At 36.8% G+C, this 21650-nt stretch overlaps 1 protein-coding gene across 3 annotated transcripts in view; it reads right to left on the reverse strand.

Annotated features, from left to right (window-relative positions):
• The window catches only part of RSPO3 (R-spondin 3), an 87358-nt gene that overhangs the window by 33623 nt on the left and 32085 nt on the right, over nucleotides 1-21650 (reverse strand). For all 3 annotated transcript variants that reach the window (XM_051854359.3, XM_089332737.1, XM_002714805.6), the window contains exons 3-4: nucleotides 19823-19969; nucleotides 15024-15221 (exon numbers count right to left, since the gene is read on the reverse strand). In XM_051854359.3, coding sequence (XP_051710319.1) covers nucleotides 15024-15221; nucleotides 19823-19969 — 345 coding nt within the window. The remainder of the gene's footprint in view (nucleotides 1-15023; nucleotides 15222-19822; nucleotides 19970-21650) is intronic.

Genomic DNA, 21650 nt, shown 5'->3' on the forward strand with positions numbered 1-21650 from the left:
TCTAAGATACTTTTCTCTCTTATTGTGATGTCTCATATGATGCTATTACCATACAAGAAGAGGATATCTAGAATATAATTAGTTATAATATATGCCCTCTTAAATGCATTAGCAGGGGGCACAAGTGAGTTTAGGAGAGATACAGCATCTATCTATGTATAATATAATCTATCTATATCCATATAGATGTATGGATCTTTATACGTGCATACAAATACATTTACACTAGTGTGCCTCACACTATGTCTAACACACAACTGACAATAAATGCTTGTTGGAAGAATACCCACACATAAACAATTATAGTATCTAACAAATTGAAAAAAGACCAACATCTCAGTAGATAAAGATGTGATATTTTAAAACATCATTAAAGCACCCATTATAAAAAAAAAGTCAAATAAACAACAGACTATGAAAATTTTGCTAAATGACAAGAGGTTAATGTTCAAAGAGTTACTAAAATTGGTAAGTTTTTCGCGATAAAAAATCATAAAAATGAGCAAATCATAAAAGTAAGCATACTGTGGAGATCAAAATAGCCAATAAATATGTTATTAGCCTTATAATTTGTAATCAGGAAAATGCCAGTAATAAAATAGCAGGATACTGGTTCTCAATCCATCAGATTGGCCAGCATTTCAAAGATTGATAACATCAGTTCCGCAAAGGATGTAAGGAAATAGGCATTTATGAAACATTGTGTGAACAGTTAAAATAGTTTTGAAAAATAATCTAGCAGCATATATTATTGTTTAAAATGTTTACATCCTTTGACTTATCCATGCAAAATGCTTGGGACCCCATTTCATATCAGATTTCACAATTATTGAGAGGCTATTAGGTGCCAGGCACAATTGTAAGAATTGTATAAACACACTTAACTCCTTACTTATGAGGTAGTTACTATTACCCTCATTTTTCAGATGAAGAAAATAGGGTATTCAAAGGCTAAATAATTTTCTTAAAGTCACGGATCTTAAAGAAAATATTTCAGTTCAAAGTGCAATTGAGATCTAAAACCAGATTGTTCCAAAGCCTGTACCCTAAGTCCTATGATGTATTACTCCATTTACTTGTAATAGAGAGTGAGCACATCAGTTCACTAATATTACAGACTTTTATTATAGCAAGTGGAGCAAAAAAAAAAATATTTTATTTTCCATCAAAAGCAGAAAGATTGAATAAATTATATGGTATTCATGGAATGTGATATTTTGGTGCTATTAAAAATGAATTGGAGATGCCAGAGTTGTGGTGTAGCAGGTAAAGTGGCCACCTGCAACACTGGCATCCCATATGGGTACCTGTTCAAGTCCCTCTTTCTCCACCTCCGGTCCAGCTTCCTGCTACTGGCCTGGGAAAAACAGCAGAAAATGGCCCAAGTGCTTCGGCCCATGAACTCACGTGGAAGACCTGGACATAGCTCCTGGTTCTTGGCGTGAGCTTGGCTCTGCCCTTGCTGCTGTAGCCACTTGGAGAGTGTACCAGCAGATGGAAGCTCACGCTCTCTGTACTTTTGTGTCTCCCTCTCTCTCTGTAACTGCCTTACAAACAAATAAAGAAACCTTAAAAAATGAATTGGAAAGATGTCTATGGTATGCAAAAGGTGACACAAATGTGGGTGTTTGGTATTGGGATGCATAGATCACATTAGAGTACCTGGGTTTGAGCCTAGTGCTGCTCCTCATTCCTGCTAATGCACACCTTGGGAGGCAGCAGGTGATGGCTCAAGTGGTTGGGTCCCTGACACTCACATGGGAAACCTGGATTGAGTCCCTTACTCCTGACATGGACCTTACGCAGACCCTGCTGCTGTGGTCATCTGGGGAGTAAACCACTGGCTGGGAGATCTCTCTTTGTGTGTGTGCACGCATGCATGCATGCGTGTGTGTGTGTGTGTGTGTGGTCTGCCTCTTTTTCTCTGTCTTTCCAAAAATTTGTTTTTAAGTGTCACAGATAAATCCACACTATTGAGCTTCTAGGATGCATACTTCTCTATTTCTCTGTAAATGGAGAAATAATAGGCCAAATACTTGTAGAAGTGAAAAGAATATATTGATTCTAATACGGCTTTGAAAACATTTGTGGAAAATAGAATAAAAAGACAACTCACATTTTCCATGAACTTTTGAAGTCTCCTCATATTTGGAAACATGTTCTTACAGATGAATATCTCTTTTTAAAATGTGCTTATTTATTTCATCTACTTCAAAGGCAGAGTGAGAGCAAAAGGGAGAGGAAAGGAGGGTGGGAGAGAGACAGAGACAGAGAGAGGTTTCTTCCTTCTGCCAGTTGACTCCTCAAATGCCCACAGGCTGGGCCAGGCTAGGGCCTAAATCAGGAGCACAGAACTCCATTTGGGTCTCCCACGTGGATGAGAGGGGCCCTCATCTACTGCCTCCTGGGATGCATTAGCCGGAAGCTGGATTGGAAGCAGAGCCAACACTCCACTTTGGGATGGGGTTTCCACGCAGCAGTTTAACCCGCTGCCCCATAATGCCCACTCCTGTAAACATTTATTCCTATAAGCAGAAAAATAATCTGGAGGAAAGTGCAGCACATTTTAAAATTGTTTTTCTCAGAGGACTGTACTTGATTAAGTGAGAGATCTTATTAGCTAATTGTTCCTATACACTGTAGGTTTGGGAGTTTTTATAAGAACAGGTATAACATTGTTGATATTAAAAATAAAGGAATTTTTAAAACTAAAGAAACAATAAAACAAATACATCCAGAGCTGAACTGAGATGAAACAGTTCAAACTATTTCAGTATTTATTTATTTATTTTTTTCGTTTTCTTGGCTAACATTGCACATATTAAACATTAGTTTTTAAAATGTGGACATGAGAAGAAACAGTGATCTCATGAGCAGTCCATCCTTGTTTAATATTGAGGAAACGTGCAGAGATGGGAGGAAAGGGTGATATGGCGGGAGGATGGGCGCTGAGCACAGATAACGTGGTCGGAATTCAAAGGGCTCAGCCAGGGAAATGAAGCATGGAAACCCCCCCTTCTTCTTACCCAGGTCAGAACAAGATGACACCTTGGAGAAATGAGAATCAACTACAGCTTTCTCTATAAAATACTTAAGTGTCCTGTATCTTACTATTGATTCAAAACAAATAAAGCAAATCCTTTATGATTTTCATGTTGACTGGAGACCATAAAAGCATTTACAATGTGTAATTAATTCTTCTGAGAGATGGTTCACCATCACTTGCACACATTCCATATACAGTAATTAGTTATCTGATTAGTATTTCACTAAATGCCTTATGAAAAACTAAATTATTATTTCTGTTACACTATTTTTAGTGCATGAGTTATAATTGGATATTAGATATTAATGGTTTTTCTCAACTCTGCACACAACTTCTTTGTTTTACTTTGGAATTAGAATTATTCATATTTCTCAAGTATGAGTTTAAGTATGTCTTAAGATGTAATATTATATAAAATATTAAAAAGTAAGTGGCAATATGCTTTTAAATATTGCATTTCACATAATGCAAAAGTAATATCTCATTTAAAAATGTACCTGATTTGCACTGAGACGTAAAATGTAATCGGACTGTTAACCAACTCTTCCCTAATCTGATGCTTTGCAATAATAGGAAAAGTAGGTTCTTCCAGCAGAAACAACAAATAAACAAAACAACCCTTTATAAGGCATATTTTTCAATTATGGCAGTATGTGCTCACAGAGGCTAGAGTTATGACCTGGTGGTATATACACAATATAAACACAAGAGTTCAGTAATTAGGTTTGAGTTAATTTTAAAGTTTCAGTGGCCTGGTGTATAATCAAGCAAAAGGTCATTACCCACACTGGAACATTTCACACAGAAGTCAGAAGCTAGCAATAGAAATGGACATGTCTTTACTTAAGGCTGCACAAATGAATCCCAGAAACCATTCACATGAGTAGTGGATTCTTTTTCTATTCATTTAAAACCATTTGACTCCCATAAAAGTGTTTTTCATAAATCAAGAGAAAACAGAAAAAATTAGTTCATTAAAATAGTAGTAGAATTATGCTGGATGTTTGTCTAGTCTAAATTAGATAGCAAAACTTTGTTACTCTTCCTCACATAAGTTTTTTGTTTTTGTTTTGCTGCAAATACTATTAGACATGGGTTACCTTGTAGAATAGTGTATTCTTGATTTGATCAACTTTGAGCATTTTCTTTCTTAAATTTATATACACTGTTTTTTAAGCTTAGTACCCTTATTTCCAAGTAGAAACAAAACTCACAATGGCTCACTTGCCCCTGGCTTCAGTTGTGGACATGTGACTTATGTAGACCAGTCAGTGTACTCCAATTCCCCTACTATAATGATTGGCTCAGTGGATGGACGTGTGACCCAGACTAGGTCAATTTCATGAGAATCCTTTCATGCAATTGGATGAATGGACACTGAAAGAGATTAAAAGCAATATAGACAAAGATATGGTTTGTCCAGAGTCAATTTTCCTCCCACGATGGAAAAAAGACTATAGCACAGGGAAACAAAACAGATAAAAAAAAGAGAGAGAGAAATGATAGCAGAGTGAGTTCCAGTATCTAAAGAGAGACAGCACATACCCAGTGACACTGTTTGAACATGTAGCAATATGTACTCATAAAGCCAATAGTTTTATTTTTGCTTAAGGTAATTTGAGATACGTTCTTTTCTACTAAAATATTCTAATAAATGCAAAGGAGCAACAGTGATCTTGGTGAAAAAGAATTACTAATGAGGGATAAAAACTGATATATATTATTCTCCTATTAAAGAAATAACTACATACACAGACATGTAAATATTTTTAGGGAAACTGAAAAACAGAAATGAACATTACAGAACAGTATTTTTATTTTGTTATGGCATGAGAAATGGGTTTTTTTAAAACAAAAAGTGAAAGGGAATGGATTGAAAAAAAGAATTATAGGTGGAAGAGAATAAAAACATAGGGGATTAGAAGGTTTTGAAATATTTTCCATTTATATCTACTTTATTAGGTTAATAATCACAGCATTCATGATGTAAAAAACTGTGCTAGAATCTATGCTTGGATTTTTCCATCAGTAAAACATGTCTTATTTGGAGTCTATTGGACGGCAGTGTCCAAGGCCCAAACCATGGGAGTGGTGCATTCCCATGGGCAATGCCAAAAAAGATACAATTTTAAATGTAAACAACTTGGAGAATTTAATAGTAAGCTGTTGTATTTATTTGGTCACACCTTTTGGGAGGCCTAAGAGCAAGGTATCCAGTCCTTTCTGCCAGACTGTAGGATCTACACAATTAGCTGTAGGCTTCAACGAAGAAGTTTCTGAGTAGATTAAAAGAGAACAAGATAATGATCTATGGAAAGAATCCTTCTTTTGTGCCTTCAAATGTAGGGTGTCTCCTGTGCCAAAGAGGTTTCAGCAACACCAGCAGTTTCAAGGAGGGACTGTATTGAGAATGTGGGAAGGAGGACAGGAGCTTGAAAGGAGGAAGTGTCTTTTTGCTGAGAAATGTTTACTTTGTAATTAGCAAAGGACAAGAAGGCCCTTTTGCAAACTATATTTGGGGGTCCAGAATTTAAATTTATGCTGATGCTCTCTGGAGTCTCTCTCTGGGGAACGCTTCTCATTGGCAGGGATCTTGGTTGGCTGGAACAGGCTGCAAATGAAGCCAAGGTCGTGGGGTCATTTCTCCAAAGGGCCAGTTAACTCAGCTCAGTTGCACAGCCACAAGCTGTACCTTTAACCCTACTTAGACATCTTACAAACACATATTAGCACATCAACATGGTGGTCACAGAAAAGAACACATATATTTGCGGTGAGACCAAAACAAAAAGTAGGAAGAGATATTTTATTTTTGCCTGCATAAACAAACATCTTTGTAAAAGTGTTAGCAAACTCTAATGGATTCAGCAGCTACTGGAAGTACAGATCGCAAAAACTGTCAACTCCGGTATACCCTGCAAGTGAGTTGATCATCAAAGGCCTTGACTGCATGGAACAATATAAAGCAAGGTGCTAACATCTTAAATGTGTAACACACACACACACACACACACACACAATGAAAGGGACTTTTGTCTGTTTTGTTCACTAGCTATATCTTCATCACCTAAGAGAGTCTAGCACATGGCTGGTACTTTAATAGGTACTCATTGAGGATAGGAGTGTATCCTGGGCTGGCCTTTTATTTGTTTTTCCTGTTGTACCCTTTGCAAATTGCAATGTACAATAGCAGTAACATCCCACACTTCTCCTGTATCAACCTGTATGACTGTGTTTTTGACAAAAGAAGAGACAGTATAGCAGACAACAGGAGATTGTTGAAGGAATGAGCAATGCTCTAATTGCAAGCAAGAGAAAGATCTTTATGGTAGACTGCATAAAGGGTCACAATTCTCCATCCCTCCCAATGTGTACAAGGCATTTTGCAAAGTAACTCTGCAGCTTCTCCTTCCAAAAGGAGTAATCGCTTTCTCCCATTCTTGAACTCAGGACTGGACTTGTGACTAGCACAGGCTAACAGAATGTGGTGAAAGTAAATTTTGCCGGTTCTAAGCCTAGCCTCCCGAGGAACGACCTTTCATCTGCTTGGGGTCCTGTAGAACCCTTGGCCGTGTTGATGATCATAGAAACGTGGCATAGTTTCCTCAGTCCTCAAACCATGTGAGGGAACCCTGCCAAGATTGAAATTGCACAGTGGCGCTCAGCCTAAATTTCCCAGCCACAGATTGTTAAATAAATGGTTGTTGTTTTAAGCGTCTATGTTTTCAAGTTATTTGTTATGCAGCAAAAGCCAACTGAAACAACCTCTCTAACGGGATCTAAACAATGACAAGGTCATTGTTTGCTCAGGGACTAAAGAAGGCTTAGTGTAATACAGCCACCACTCATCAATAAGGTGATTAGTGTATGTTATGTTACACAAAGCAATGGGTCAGAAAGCATTAGACACCACAAAAATAATCTCAGCTAATGTAGGCATTTTCAAAGATCACTCAATATAAAAGTTATTTTAGAATAGGGATACTTAGTTTTACACCAATATAGCACAGAAGCCTATAACTAGTTTTCATACCACCGCAGCAAGGAAAGGACTACATAGATAGTATCCACAGGTTATTTTGACCACCACTGGTAATGTTCCAGAAATCTCAGGGAGCCTTCAAATATGAGATGATACAAACTTGGTCATCATTATAAAGCAAAATAACTTCTGGTTGAGTTCTAACAAATAATACTAAACCTAGGATTGTGCAGCATGAAATCAAACGCTTCTTATTTTGTACAAAGCTTTACTACTGAGAAATTCAAGAACATACAATGGGATTGTAAAATATGTTAGAGACAAGAAACCTCGTAAGTTTCATGCTACTTTTGTCTTACAAATATCCAGGCACTGGCTGAGTTCCTTTTACTTCATTATGACACAGGGGAGTCAACTGTACATAAAAAGGAACTTGATTTTGTCTTCAGCCCACAAACTTGGACAACAGAGAATCCTAACAAAGATATTGCCATTGTAATGTCAATGTCAAAGGGAATAATGGGAGGTTGAGGCCTGTTGCTGAGGCTACAAAATGTTTTTATCTGTATGAACAATAAATTCTGGATGCAAATCAGCTGAGTTTTCAAGTTGATTTAAAGTTTCAATAATTAAATTGGAGTAGTTGGGGAAAAAAACAAAAATGGATAAGAGTTTTATAACTGAGCTAAGGGAAAAAACTGCAATCAAATAAGAAAGAGACTAGGCCATACATGAATACATGTGAAGAGGATCTGAGGATGAAACATGTTTTTATGGGGTCTTTAGAATTAGTAGAGCCTGTTTCTTGCAAAGATAATAGTACAACTGAACTCTTAAAAGAATACTTAAAATAGGTTGCAGCAGATACAATCTGTAATCTTTCGATCTACAGCAACCATACTCTTGGTCCAGTTCTAATAGGTAAAAAATTAGAGAAATGATGTTTTAAAGCACTAGGTTGAACCAGATTAAACTGCTAATAGCTGATCATTTATGATCTATAGAAAGAGCTGTTGCATGCAGTTCTCCTAACAGGAGTGCTTACAAAGAAGGAGATGGATGTAGCCATATAGTATTCCTGAAGAGAAAGTTCAGGCCTTTAATGAAAAGCTGACCTTAGCCTTTAAGAGGAAATACACACATGTGCATTAAGGAGTATCTCTTTGAAACTGAAGGGTGTTATTAGCTAGAATGGACTACCTTTCTTGGAGGTTTAATTAAAATTACTCATTTTCATTTTATCTTGAAGGCAGAGACAGAGCTACAAAGAAAAAGAAAGCTCTTCCATCTGCTAGTTCAATCTCTAAATGTACAAGAACTTAAGCCGGGTCTCCCCCAAGGATGCAGAGTATCTAACTACTTGAGCCGCAGTAAGCTGCCTTCCAGAGTGTGCATTAGCAGGAAGCAGGGATCAGAATCAGAGCCAGAACTCAACCTAGGCATTCTTACACACAATATGGATGTCCCAAGCAGTGACTTAACTGACACATCAAGGGCCCTCCCCTCTTAAAACCTGCAATACTAGAATATCTTTGTGTAGTACTAGAATGTTTTAAATTAGTAAAATCGATCCCTTCAGAATCTGAACAAATAATCCATCTGGGAAGAGACTGAGTAGGCCTCCGAAAGGATAGAAAGGATAGCAAAGAAATATTAATGTGTTTACACTGTGGTTTCTTATCCTTGGTACTACCAACAGATAATAATTCATGTTCCCTGGGGACTAATTGCTTCTGGTTGAGACCTACAATCTCTAGTGCCATTAATTTCTCAGTTCTGAACTTGGTGTTTTTCTCTGCTCTATGTCAAGTGGCTGATCTACTAATGTATTTAGGGGAAGAGTAGAAAGCTCTTACCCTGCAATGCTTAAATAGGATGCATGCCTTCCATAAGGTTGACAGTAGGGGAAAGGACATAATCTAAAAACTCAAAGCTAATAGGCTTCCAGCAATTCTGAGCTAATGAATCCATCTATTTGCATTTTGATGAATTACTTAAGGAATCTTGAGTAAATATTGTATTTTGAAGAGGAATTAATAAATTAATAAATAATAAATAAACAATAATCTTTACTTAATGTATGCTAAACTGATCTTCTGTATATAAAGAGAATCGAAAATGAATCTTGACTGGCTGAAAAGCCCATGAGAGTATTTCAGGCATGGAAAGCCAAGACACTCTGGCAAAAAGATCTCTGTGAGTGAGATCCCAGTGGAAAGAACAGGTCTTCAAAGAGGGAGGTGCCTTTCTCTGAAGGGAGGAGAGAACCTCCACTTTGACTATGACCTTGTCTAAACAAGATAAGAGTCGGAGAACTCAAGGGGCTTCCATAGCCTTGGAAACTCATGACTGGTGCATAGGGAGATTACTGATACCATAAACAGGAGTGTCAATTGGTAAAGTCAACAACAGGAGTCACTGTGCACTTACTCCTCATGTAGGATCTCTGTCCTTAATGTGCTGTACACTGAGGCTTAATGCTATAACGAGTACTCAAACAGTATATTTCACTTTGTGTTTCTATGGGGGTGCAAACTGTTGAAATCTTTACTTAATGTACACTAAACTGATCTTCTGTTAAAAAAAAAAAAAAAAGAAAAGAAACTATCAATTCCCAACTTGACTCTCACTGGGATTAAACATGACAATAGGTCTGATCTGATTTCATCATCATTTAAAAAAAAATCATCTATTATTTTTCACTTTATGTTTCTGTGTGGGAACAAACTGTTGAAATCCTTACTTAAGGTATACTAAGCTGATCTTCTGTATACTAAGATAATCGAAAATGAATCTTGATGTGAATGGAAGGGGAGAGGGAGTGGGAAAGGGGAGGGTGGTGGGTGGGAGGGACGGTATGGGGGGGAAAGCCATTGTAACCCATGAGACGTACTTTGGAAATTTATATTCATTAAATAAAAGATTAAAAAAAAAAAAAAAAAAAAAAAAAAAAAAAAAAAAGAAAATGAATCTTGATGTGAATGGAAGGGGAGAGGGAGTGGGAAAGGGGAGGGTTGCGGGTGGGAGGGACGTCATGGGGGGAAGCCATTGTAATCCATAAGCCGTACTTTGGCAATTTATATTCATTAAATAAAAGTTTAAAAAAAAGAAAAAAAATAAATAAATAATTTTGTATGAAACAGCTATAATGCACTGGTATATATACATATATATGTATATATGCATACATATACATATATATGTACATACACACACATATGTGTGTGTATATATATAAAGAGCTAAGCAGTAAACTAATGGGTGCAGGGAAAAACTTAAGAACTAAGTAGACAATTTCATTTTGGGTTGGATTTTTAAAAACTGGTCTTGCTGTAAATTTAACATGTAGTCTTTATATTGCGCTTACAGCAAACATGCATATTTATAATACTGACATTAGAGAGTATGACTAATAATGACATAAAATAACATGTAAGATTTTTCCTTTCCTATAGTATATTCAAATCATGCAATAATATAAAAATTCTCACAGTTGTTTTTCTTTTCTGAAATATCTCTGGATTACTCACTTCTTTCTTATTTAATGAATTCCTTTTCAATTTCTCTGGTGAACAGATACTAGCTCATCTTAATGCCCAGAAGATAGACCCCCAACACATTTTTTTTCATGACTCTCCTCTGTCCTCTCTACTCCAACATCATTGCTATCTGTAATTAATCAGAATCTCCTTCATGAAATTAACTAAACAATGGAATTTATTTCATTCTTGTGAATTAACTTAAAAGAAATTTATATTGAATGCTCTTTGGTTAGAAGAAGGTAAAAATGAATACAAAACAGGTTGATTCTCGTTCTGCTACACCATCATACACATAAATAAATGCTCTTTTTGCATCAGATGTAGGCACACTCACAAATCCTATCATGTTTCAGCTCTCAGTATGAGGGATGGTTACACTTAGCACATCAAAAGCATCAATAAATATAAATTGACAACCCTTGAGAGTGCGTTTTCCAATTTACTTCCTATTTCAAAATAGATGGTTTTAATGTGCATGTGGTATTAGTCTATGTGCTATGCTATATAATCTCTTAAAATATCTGAGGTATTTTTGATATTTCAATTTTATGATTCAGTTGACATAGGTTCAAGATAAACACAACTATAATGGTAATAACCTGTAACTGAGGAAGAATTCAGGACTGATTAAATGGTAGCACTTAATTTAATTAAATGGTAGTCATCATGTAAAGGGAAATAATACTGACTGGTAAAAACAAATAATAAACTATATAAAAAGTTAGACTTGGGGTTACAAGAGTTACATTCCTTCTCCCCAGACTAATTTACTATGAATATTTAAAAAAATAAATATTGATAAACATTGATAAATATCAATAAACATTGATAACAAAGAACGATGTACATGTATAGGATTTTGCAACCTCTTTTTTCAACAAACACGTGTTGGAAAGTACTTCATAGCTAGAATAATCAATCCTGTTACTAAAATGCTTCTTTCTATTCAATTTCTTTAGAAAGTCATTTCTGGATCTTATCATTCTTCCCTAGGAGACTTTGACTTTGGCAGTTACAACAGAACAGGAAAAAAATCCTGAACACATGCTCCATACCTTTTCCAAATATAGGTTATCTACCTCGGTCTATTATTAACCTCTTAGGCAGGGAGCATAGAGGTAAATTTAAATTCAAACTATTGTGGTTAAAGTTTATAATAAAAGCTCTACATTTCATAATAAAAACCTTACACTTTAAAAACTCATTTAGAAATGTTCAATCCATGAATCCAAAAAGATCTTTTTTATTTTATTAATCTATAGGCATTTAGGACAACTCAAGTAGTAACTGTTCTAATAATAGAAATCATATCTTTATAATTTTATTATTTTGATTTTAAAGCTGCTTACAGATTTCTAAAGCTGGCTCTACTTAACATCAGGAACACCAATTCATACTGGAGAATATAGAGAAGTTAACATCTTCTACTTTATTTGATCTGATAATATTATTCCTTACTTCTATGTTTGTGGTCCTTAGCATAGATTATAAATTCATTCCAATATTAAAATTACAAGATATTTTGTTACATAAACTATATCAATATACAACAGAGCCTAAGTGAGAACTCTGGCTAATATTATTTTGATATGAATAGTGGGATGTCTATAGGTCATAATTACTTATCAATTTGATATCTTTATGTTCAAATGAGATAATGAAAAGAAGCTTAAGAAAACTGTTAGGGAAATAAGGAATGAAGGGAGAAATGATTTTCTTCCTATCTTGAGTTTCTATGGTACTTAGGAAAATTTGTTGACAAAAACATTAAAAGATGAATGAGGAGTATATGTAAATATGGAATTTATTTATAAAAGTGACCCACACTTTCTTTTTAGACTATGCATTACCAAATCTGAAAAAGAATAAAACATCTAAATTTTTCTTGCTGTATAAAGTTCTCTGTAGATGTAAAAGTTGCTGTATTCTTAGAGTAGAGTAAAAAAGATCAGAAAGAAACACTTTAGTCTTGTGTCACAAGTTACTATTTCAAATGTCTTGTGGCATTATTTATAAGTGGCTAGTTTAAGAAGTGACATTTCCAATGTAAATGCTTAAGCCTAGTGCTAGCAAAATATATTAGAAGACCACATTCTTAAATAAAAGAAATAAGGTACAATTTGTATCCTAATTTAATTGTTCTGTTGAGTAAGTTTATTCACTTAAATTTTAAAAGCAAAGGACACTACATGCTGATTAGTAACATAGAATCTTTGCAGAAAGAATCATCTGAGCAAAGACCTCCTGTAAGTCCTTTAATTTTAAGAAAATCTAGTAAGCAAATACAAGTAAGTGTACAGTTAAGGGAGCACACCAACTGGACAGTGATGAATATTTGGCTTTCACTTCCAACCTTAAAAATCTAAGATGTTTTAAATTAATTGGTAACAAATGCCAGAAAGACCTTTTTCATTAGCCAACTTTCATTCCTTAAACTCAATTTTAATCAAAACCTCTTACAAATTTACAAAAGTCTGAAGCTCTGTTTAAAATAACTCATGTCTTCAAGAATGTTATCACATTAACTGGTGAAATATAATAGCAACATTGATCTGTATACGTCCCAATGATGGCCAATTGTTCTGGTATAGTGAATGGCAACATACAGGTGACACAAATTCTTGTACATGTGAGCAATAAAATGCTCAAGTTCTCACAACATCCTCTTCTGTGTTCTGTTGAAGTTTGATCACATATCTAAAATCTCTCTTAATACATGACATTATGATTCTCTGTTCAAACATCTCAGCCCCCTGTACTGAACTCTTACCTCTGACAGTTAAGTACCCTTTTAAGTTATGAATCCCTAGGGCTCAACACTATGTGATTAGAAAGTAAGAATTTAGTACAACTATATTTAATGAAGGAATAAATGAATGAAATAAACTAAGGAAGTTCAGTCATTGAGACAAACTTTTTTTTTTTTTTTTTGACAGGCAGAGTTAGACAGTGAGAGAGAGAGAGAGACAGAGAGAAAGGTCTTCCTTCCGTTGTTTCACCCCCCACATGGCTACTGTGGCCGGCAACGCCGCGCCTATCCAAAGCCAGGAGCCATGCGGGTGCAGGGCCCAAGCACTTGGGCCATCTTCCACTGCCTTCCCGGGCCACAGCAGAGAGCTGGACTGGAAGAGGAGCAACTGGGACAGAATCTGGCGCCCCAACTGCGACTAGAACCCAGAGTGCTGGCTCCACAGGTGGAGGATTAGCCAAGTGAGCCATGGCGCCAGCCGAGACAAACTTTTTTCAAACTGCAATTAATGGAAAGGTTCACCGGATAACTACCAACAGTTAAATAAAGCTCTATAACATATTTGTAGGCAGTAGTGCTGAAGACATTAGTGAGAAAGATGGAAAAATTATATGTAAAGGTCAACAACTATAGTGTAAATTAGAATTTTATTCCTCCTCAAGCATCATATTAAATGTATATTTCTCCTTGATACTCACAAAATTTCAGAATAAGTCCTGACACAGTCAATATTTAGCTAATATATTCTATAATCTGGCATAGAAAATTAATGCAATATGCAAACATCTAGGGGAATGTCATCAATGGTTGGGCTATATTCATAAAATATGATTTCAGTCATTTAATTCAATGTGGAGTTAGCAATGAAAATATCTGTTTAAATACAAAAGTTGAACTGTTACTGCACTACAGATTGAGTACCCCTTATCCAAAATAGTGAGGACCAAAAGTGTCTTGAATTTCATATTTTTTCAATTTTGAAATATTTTCATATATATATAAAGATATATTGGGTATAGAACACAGGTTAAAACATGAAATTCATTTATGTTTCATAGGAGGGATTTCAATAAGTTCATGGAAAATGCATATTATGAAAAAATTATGAAGTGCTTTCAGAATTTTTTGAACAAAAATAAACTTGTTTTTTATATTCCATTTTCTATTAACTTTTTGAAGTAATCTCATATATACCTTACTCAGTAACCTGAAGGTAATTTTATGTAATAGTTTTGATAGCTTTTTGCAACTATAACAAACTTTCAAGATATGGAATTTTCCATCTGTGGCATCAAGTCAGCACTCAAAAAATTTAGATTTGGGGTTATTTTAGATTTATTTTCAGATTAGAGATGCTCTTGTTTGTAGGCAATGAAGTAAGGAGTAGGTTGATGGTGGGGTCTGTTTGCCATGGTCTTATATCACATGGCATTCAACCATGTGTTTATGAACTTCCTGAAAGGTGTGTTAGGCATAATAAAGGTGGATTATAGAAAAGATAGTATCCCCAATGCTTATAATACAGCTGCATTAATCGAATTCAATTCAAACACTCATATAGTAGTTTACTGTTCTCATGTACAGATCCACTTTAAAACATTACCACATCTATACTCCATAATTTATAGCCAACATGTTCTTTGGTAGACATTATGCATTGAATGATAAGGATTCAAGCAAGCATATTTGTTAGTGTGATTGTACCTCGTTCTCCCTTTTGACACTTCTTTCTTTGCACTGTACACTTTCTTGTCTCACTTGTCGGGGGACACAGGTTGCCCTTCGCTGAAGGGTGCTGGATTATTTCCCGGACCCGTGTTTCAGTCCCTCTTTTGAAGCCACAAGTTTTTCCTTTCTTCGTGCATGGACTCCAAGTGCTCCATTCACTGGCCTCACAGTGCACTGAAACAGACCAAAAAAGTTTCACTTGTTCACAACCACTTGCACTGTCGTTAAACAAAGTAAAAGGTTGACTTCCCTTAATACCTGCCCAAACTCCGAGGAAGATCTTGACGATAGATAGAAGTTGGGCAGGATGCTTAAACATTAAAAGAAGTAGAATGGGAAATGCCAGAATGGAATGTTTTCAGCTCTTAAAATTATTATTATTTTTTTTGACAGGCAGAGTGGACAGTGAGAGAGAGAGACAGAGAGAAAGGTTTCCTTTCCGTTGGTTCACCCACCAATGGCCATTGCGGCCAGCATATCGCGCTGATCCAAAGCCAGGAGCCAGGTGCCTCTCCTGGTCTCCCATGCAGGTGCAGGGCCATCCTCCACTGCACTCCCGGGCCACAGCAGAGAGCTGGACTGGAAGAGGAGCAATGGGGACAGAATCCGGCGCCCCAACCGGCCCGGTATGCCGGCGCCGCAGGTGGAGGATTAGTCTATTGAGCCGCGGCGCCGGCTAGAATTAAAATTATCAGGAAAACTCATTGTTGCAAAGGGTTCACTTTTCCTCCATATTTAATAACCTAATCACCAACATAATTACTCAAAATTAATCAATGCTTCACAATATCTAGAGCCCTGCTTCAATTATTGGCTAATCCTAACCAGAACTTGAGAGAACAGTTATGATGTGCTGAGAACTGATTCTCAATCTTCAGCAAGCATCAGAGTCACCAGAAGGATCTGCTAAGACACAGAACGCTGGATCCCACCCCCAGAGTTTCTGGTTCACTTGACTGTGATGGAGATGTGATTTTGTCTTTCTAACAATACAGGTGATGTTGATTTGCAGATTCTGGGAGTGATTGAGATCACTAGTGAATGGTTGAGCAGAAAACCAAGCCGAGTCTTTGACCTGCACTGAGTATCTCTTCTGCTTTATGTATGATTGGCTCTTTAAATATTGCCACTTCTTACTGGGTATTGTACAGGCACAGCAGCATCTATTTTAAGTTAAGTTCTGGGTCAATTTCAGTAGATAACCTGCTTCTAGAATTAACTAGATTGAGTCATTCCTGAGATGAACTCATGTACTTTTTCTGTCGCTTGTTTTAGAAATTTCTTCCTTTTTCTGTATGTGTTTGGTGTTTCTTAGCTACAATAACTTCCTTGGATTTTATAACACATATTTGCACTTCCAGTGAATAGAAACATATGAAAAGTGCTATTCTTACATTTATATCTATAATTTGACAATTTACAATTAATCAAACAACTTGCAATATTATCTCGTTCATATGATACAAGACTCTTTTCAGAAAAAAAATTGTCTAGTTAAAAACAGAAATAGTCAGCTTCTGTGTTTCTTCTATCTTCTGCATTGAGAAAAACTGTAACACTGGAAATCTCTAGATATTCACTAATGAGTCAAGCGTCTCAAAAAAGTAATGATCTCCCTGTCCCTGGAAATGCTCCTGCTGCAGTTGATCATCAGCCTGAGATGTTGTAAAATGGATTCCAGAATTGGAAGGAAACTTGAACTGGATGTCCTACCAGTAATGGCCTTGCAACACCATTACTCTTTTGCTCTAATTCTTGTTGACTAACTGCACAGCCCCTTAAAGTACACAGCAAGAGCATGTCCTTGCTACCCAGTATTTGGAGTGGAACATCTTCCCTCCAAGGCTACTTAAGTCCAACTCTCCATGAGAAAGAAGGAAAATGGCAGAATAACAGTGCAGAAAGGAAGCAATATCTGGAGCCCAATGTATAAAGAATGTGTTCTCTCATAAAATTGGGTTCATTGAGTGTTTGTGTTTAATCTGACCTACAGGTCACGGAGAGTGGATATGTTGTAATATTGGTTTTCACCCCAGCTCTACTCAAGATCTTCAAAAAGTTCATGGAACTATATATTATGAAAAGCCTCTGCCTGGATTTCAATTTTAGTTTTGCACCAAAATAAACTTAGATGATCATTCCATTTTTTTCAATGAACTTTTAAAAATATTCTTATATATCAGAGCATTATTTTCTATTTGGGACTTTTCCTCTCAATCTGGCATCTAGGTAGGAAGCGATATGACAGTATAGATTTCACAGAGGAAAAGACACATTCTATTGGATGAGTGGGAAGCTAAAGTTAAACTACTAATCATAGCCCTGCAATAAGTTTCAGTGTGTCTTTGGAGTCATCATTTCAGCTGTCTGGGTCCTAGTTTTTAGATGTCTTAAAGGAACAGGCTTCACTATTCCTTTGTGATAATGAAACGGGTCATTTTCCATAAAATGGCATAGTGCCTGGAGGCCAGACACCACACATCGGGAATATCCTGAGTAGAGCAAGCAGTGAGAACTGACATTGATGAAAATTGGCTGATTTTACTACCACCATGATGTAGGTCAGTTGGACCTGTTAAATAAGTCAGATTTAATAAACCTTTTATTTCTATTTTTATTTTATTTAAAAGGCCAAACAACAGGGAGAGAAAGAGACAGAGAGAGATCTTTGATCTGCTGGTTCACCCACAGAAGCTTACAATAGCTGGGACTGGGTCACGCTGGAGCCAGGACTCCAGAACTCAGTCTGGGTCTCTCACCTGGGTGGAAGGAACCCAAGTACTTGGGCCATCAGCTGCTGCTTCCCAGGGTGCAGGAAACTGGATCAGAGTAGAGTAGCAACTCAAACTCAGCATTCTGATATGGGACATAGGGACCCCTAATATATCTTAACTGCTGTATGACAACCCACTCCCTGCAAATGGCTCATAGATTGCTAGCCCCTATGCTAAAAGACATAGATTTCTCACATTTTACTATGGCAGGACACAGTTTTAGTCTTACTAGCAGTGTACATACTACTAAGCTTTTAAAGGCTCATCTAACAGTGCCAAGTGTTGAATGTCATCTCCGATAGACTTACTACTACACATTCAACAACTAAGAAAATATAAATATGTGTCTTTTTCCTAGGTAGAGAAAAATCACAAATTTTCTGAAACTCCTCCTGAATCTCTGTTCTTGAATATTCCACAAAAGTGGTTTCCTATTTTTTCTACTCTTTGGAACTTTATGACCTCTAATCATCAGCCATCAAGACTTACAAAGACATGAACTTGAAGTGCATTCTCAAGTACCTTCTGCCTTCTCCCTAAATTGTTTTCCTGTGTTTTTATTAACTAGAAAAGAAAAGCTTAACTAAAATGAGCCATGAACTATTGTTGTTTTTCCAGATGCTTCTGACATTTTCTTTAAAATATCATTCATTTATTTCATTTTAACCAAAAGCATTGTTTAACAATAGCAATTCTGTGGTGGACCTGTAGTGGTTAAACCACCACTTACTACTCTAGCACTTCAAATTCTAGTGGGTGGTGCTGGAGGACCTCAGGGAAGACCTGGACACTATCTTGTACTGATTCAGGAGGGCATTTGTGCTCATAAGCTAATAACAGGGCAGCATCAAAGGTTCTTGCAGTTACTGCCTGGGGGAGTTTGAAATTTGGTATGCTGTTTCCCCATTAGGTTTAGCATCTGCTGCCCAAGTGTTCATCAAACCTGTAGCTGTAGTAGCTGCGAGACATTTAAAAGAGGGAAAATATAGCCTGACAGTGATCCGTTATTTAGACAAACAACTTGTCTGAGGGACCTCCCCTCCAGGAAACTCAGCCTGCAATTAGTCAGAGCCCAGGACTGTCTTATTCTGTCAGTTTGAGTAAGTTCAAAATCTTCTCTTTCTCGTTGCTGAATATCTGTGTAAGCGGAACATCTCAGCAAAGCTGCATGAGAGAAAAAAGTAAGGCACTTAACTCTATCGGTCTCAGTGCTCTAAATCTTATTTTAATTTTTTTTTAAATTTATTTGACAGGTAGAGTTATAGATAGTGAGAGAGAGACAGAGAGAAAGGTCTTCCTTCCATTGGTTCACTCTCCAAATGGCCGCTATGGAGCCAGGAGCCAGGTGCTTCCTCCTGGTCTCCCATGCGGGGCCATCCTCCACTGCCTTCCCAGGCCACAGCAGAGAGCTAGACTGGAAGAGGAGCACCCGGGACTAGAACCCGGCACCCATATGGGATGCCAGCACCGCAGGCGGAGGATTAACCAAGTGAGCCACGGTGCCAGCCAGTGCTCTGAATCTTTAATCTAGCCACTGAGCTATAAAGAAGAAAATGTTTTCCACCTTTGGAAAATAACTTTGGTCACTGGTTGACATTAAACTTAGGTGTTTGGTGAAATTCTTGCCCTTAGGTGAAAATCTAGTTCAAGACCAAGATATTTACACACACACACACACACACTCATATTTGTTTTGCTGTAACTAAAACTTCACTTAGTAATGCTATGAAATGAATCTATCGTGATCAGAATAGTTGAAACAATTACTGCCTCTAAGGAATAATCGAGTGCCCCTCGAGCTTTAAGTTGCACTGTGCTACATGCTGTGAGGAAGGCTATGGGAGCGCATTTAGAGTATCTTCATAAAGAAATCTGGTGAGAACCTCTTAGGGAAAATCCTTCAGGTTCTTATGCAGTAGGACTTGCGAAGCACCTCCACACACGCTGGCACTATCATGTGTGGTATTTCTCATCCATGCTAAATCTGGAGGCCTTCCTCACCTATACTGACGCACTCCATGGTGTGGTTGTTAGTTTCCAACCCCTCTGGACAATTGTCAAGGCACTTTCCAAGGTGTAAGTAAAATCCACTTTTACATTTTGTGCAGAAATTTTTGTTGAAACAAGTATCACAGTCAGCTTTGCATTCTGCAAGAGAAAAAAAGAGATAAATATGATTTCATTATCTTCTCATCAGTATTGTTGGACCAGTTCTGCATGCTTCCAACGCATATACATGCAACTTTGTGTCAAACACTTGGGTTCGAAGTTATTTTGCAAACTGAATTAAAGATCACTCCACAGTCATTTAGTTGATGTACATCAGTTGTTGAATTCAAAAACATTGTCCTAACTGTCTTAGGGAACATTTTTATCATTATAAAGGTTGAGAATCACTAATCTAAAAAGTTGAAATCAAAAACACTCCAAAATGAAAAATATTTTTAGCACTGACATGAAGGTCAAAAAGTTTCAGATTTCAGAACATTTCAGGTTTTAGATGTTTGGATTAGGGATAGATGCTCCATCAATAAAGTCTATGCAACTATTCTAAAAACCAAAAAAAAAAACAACTGTTAAACCTGAAATGCTTCTGCTAAACATTTCTGATAAAGTATATTCAACTTGTGTATACACAGTCAAGAATATTTATAAGATCAACCATTTATATTAAATGATAGTGAAATATTTCATTAATTTAAAAAATATACTTGAGTATTGCCTTTGTTCTGTTCTAAGAACCATCAATTTCACAATTTCTTTTAAGCCACAAGCCTATTTATTTATTTACATTTTATTTCAGAGAGATCTTCTATCTCCTGGCTCACTACTAACAGGCTGCAGCAACCAGGGCTAGCCCTAGACCAAGGCCAAGGTCAGGAACTGGAATTTCAGTCCAGGTTTTCCATATGGGTGGCAAAAACTCAAGTACTGAAGCCATTACATGCAGCCCCACAGGGTATACATTAGAAGAGGCTGGATGAGAATAGGACTTGCAGCAAGTATTATGATATAGGGTGCTGGTATCCCAAGTGACATCTTAACCACTGTGCCAAACATCAACCTCAGGGCTGTTAGTCAATCAACAGATATCTGATAACCCACAATGATCCAGAAACTATTTTAGATATTTCTGGCTAGCAGTGCACAAGAGAAGTAACTCCTAGTCTTCCCGAAGCTCACATTCTAACATGAGAGATGCCGTACAATAAACAATAATGGTTGACACTCAAATGGTAATTACTGTAAGCCAGGATTGCGACAAATATTTCACAATATTAAATCCTTAACACTCTACAGTAATCCAATGAGGTAGTCACTGTCATGATTCCTATTTTACAGAATCTGAGGCTCCAAAAGACTAAACTACCCCAGGATCACAAAGCAGTCAGTCTGCTTCCAGAGTGATAAGGGCTCTGGAAAAAACAACATATGCTAATGGAAGGTAAAAAGAGATGGAGAATTACTTGTAAGGGGAGAAGGCTGATTATTTTGGAAAAGATGGTCATGGAATGTCTCACTGAGAAGGTGACAAAGGAGCAGAATCTTAATTGACACAGCCAATCAAGCATAGGCATGGTCAAGACTTTCCAGACTGCCAGAACAGCCAGGTTAATACAGATCGTATAAGAAGATCTTGTAAGAAGGCCAGTGAGGCTGGAGCAATGATTGTGTGAGGGTTGTAGGGTATGAGTTTGGAGAGGCAGGCACAACTACATGTGATAGTTGTATAACAGAGTGATATTTTCTAATTTATGGTTTTAAAATATCATTTTGGGTTTCAGTGAGGAGGGTAGTCTTAGGGTCCAAAAAAGGATGCCTCTAGCAT

This window comes from Oryctolagus cuniculus, chromosome 5 (genome assembly GCF_051225735.1).
Source record: "Oryctolagus cuniculus isolate XC-2025 breed Fujian yellow rabbit chromosome 5, ASM5122573v1, whole genome shotgun sequence".
NCBI classification, from domain to species: Eukaryota; Metazoa; Chordata; class Mammalia; order Lagomorpha; family Leporidae; genus Oryctolagus; species Oryctolagus cuniculus.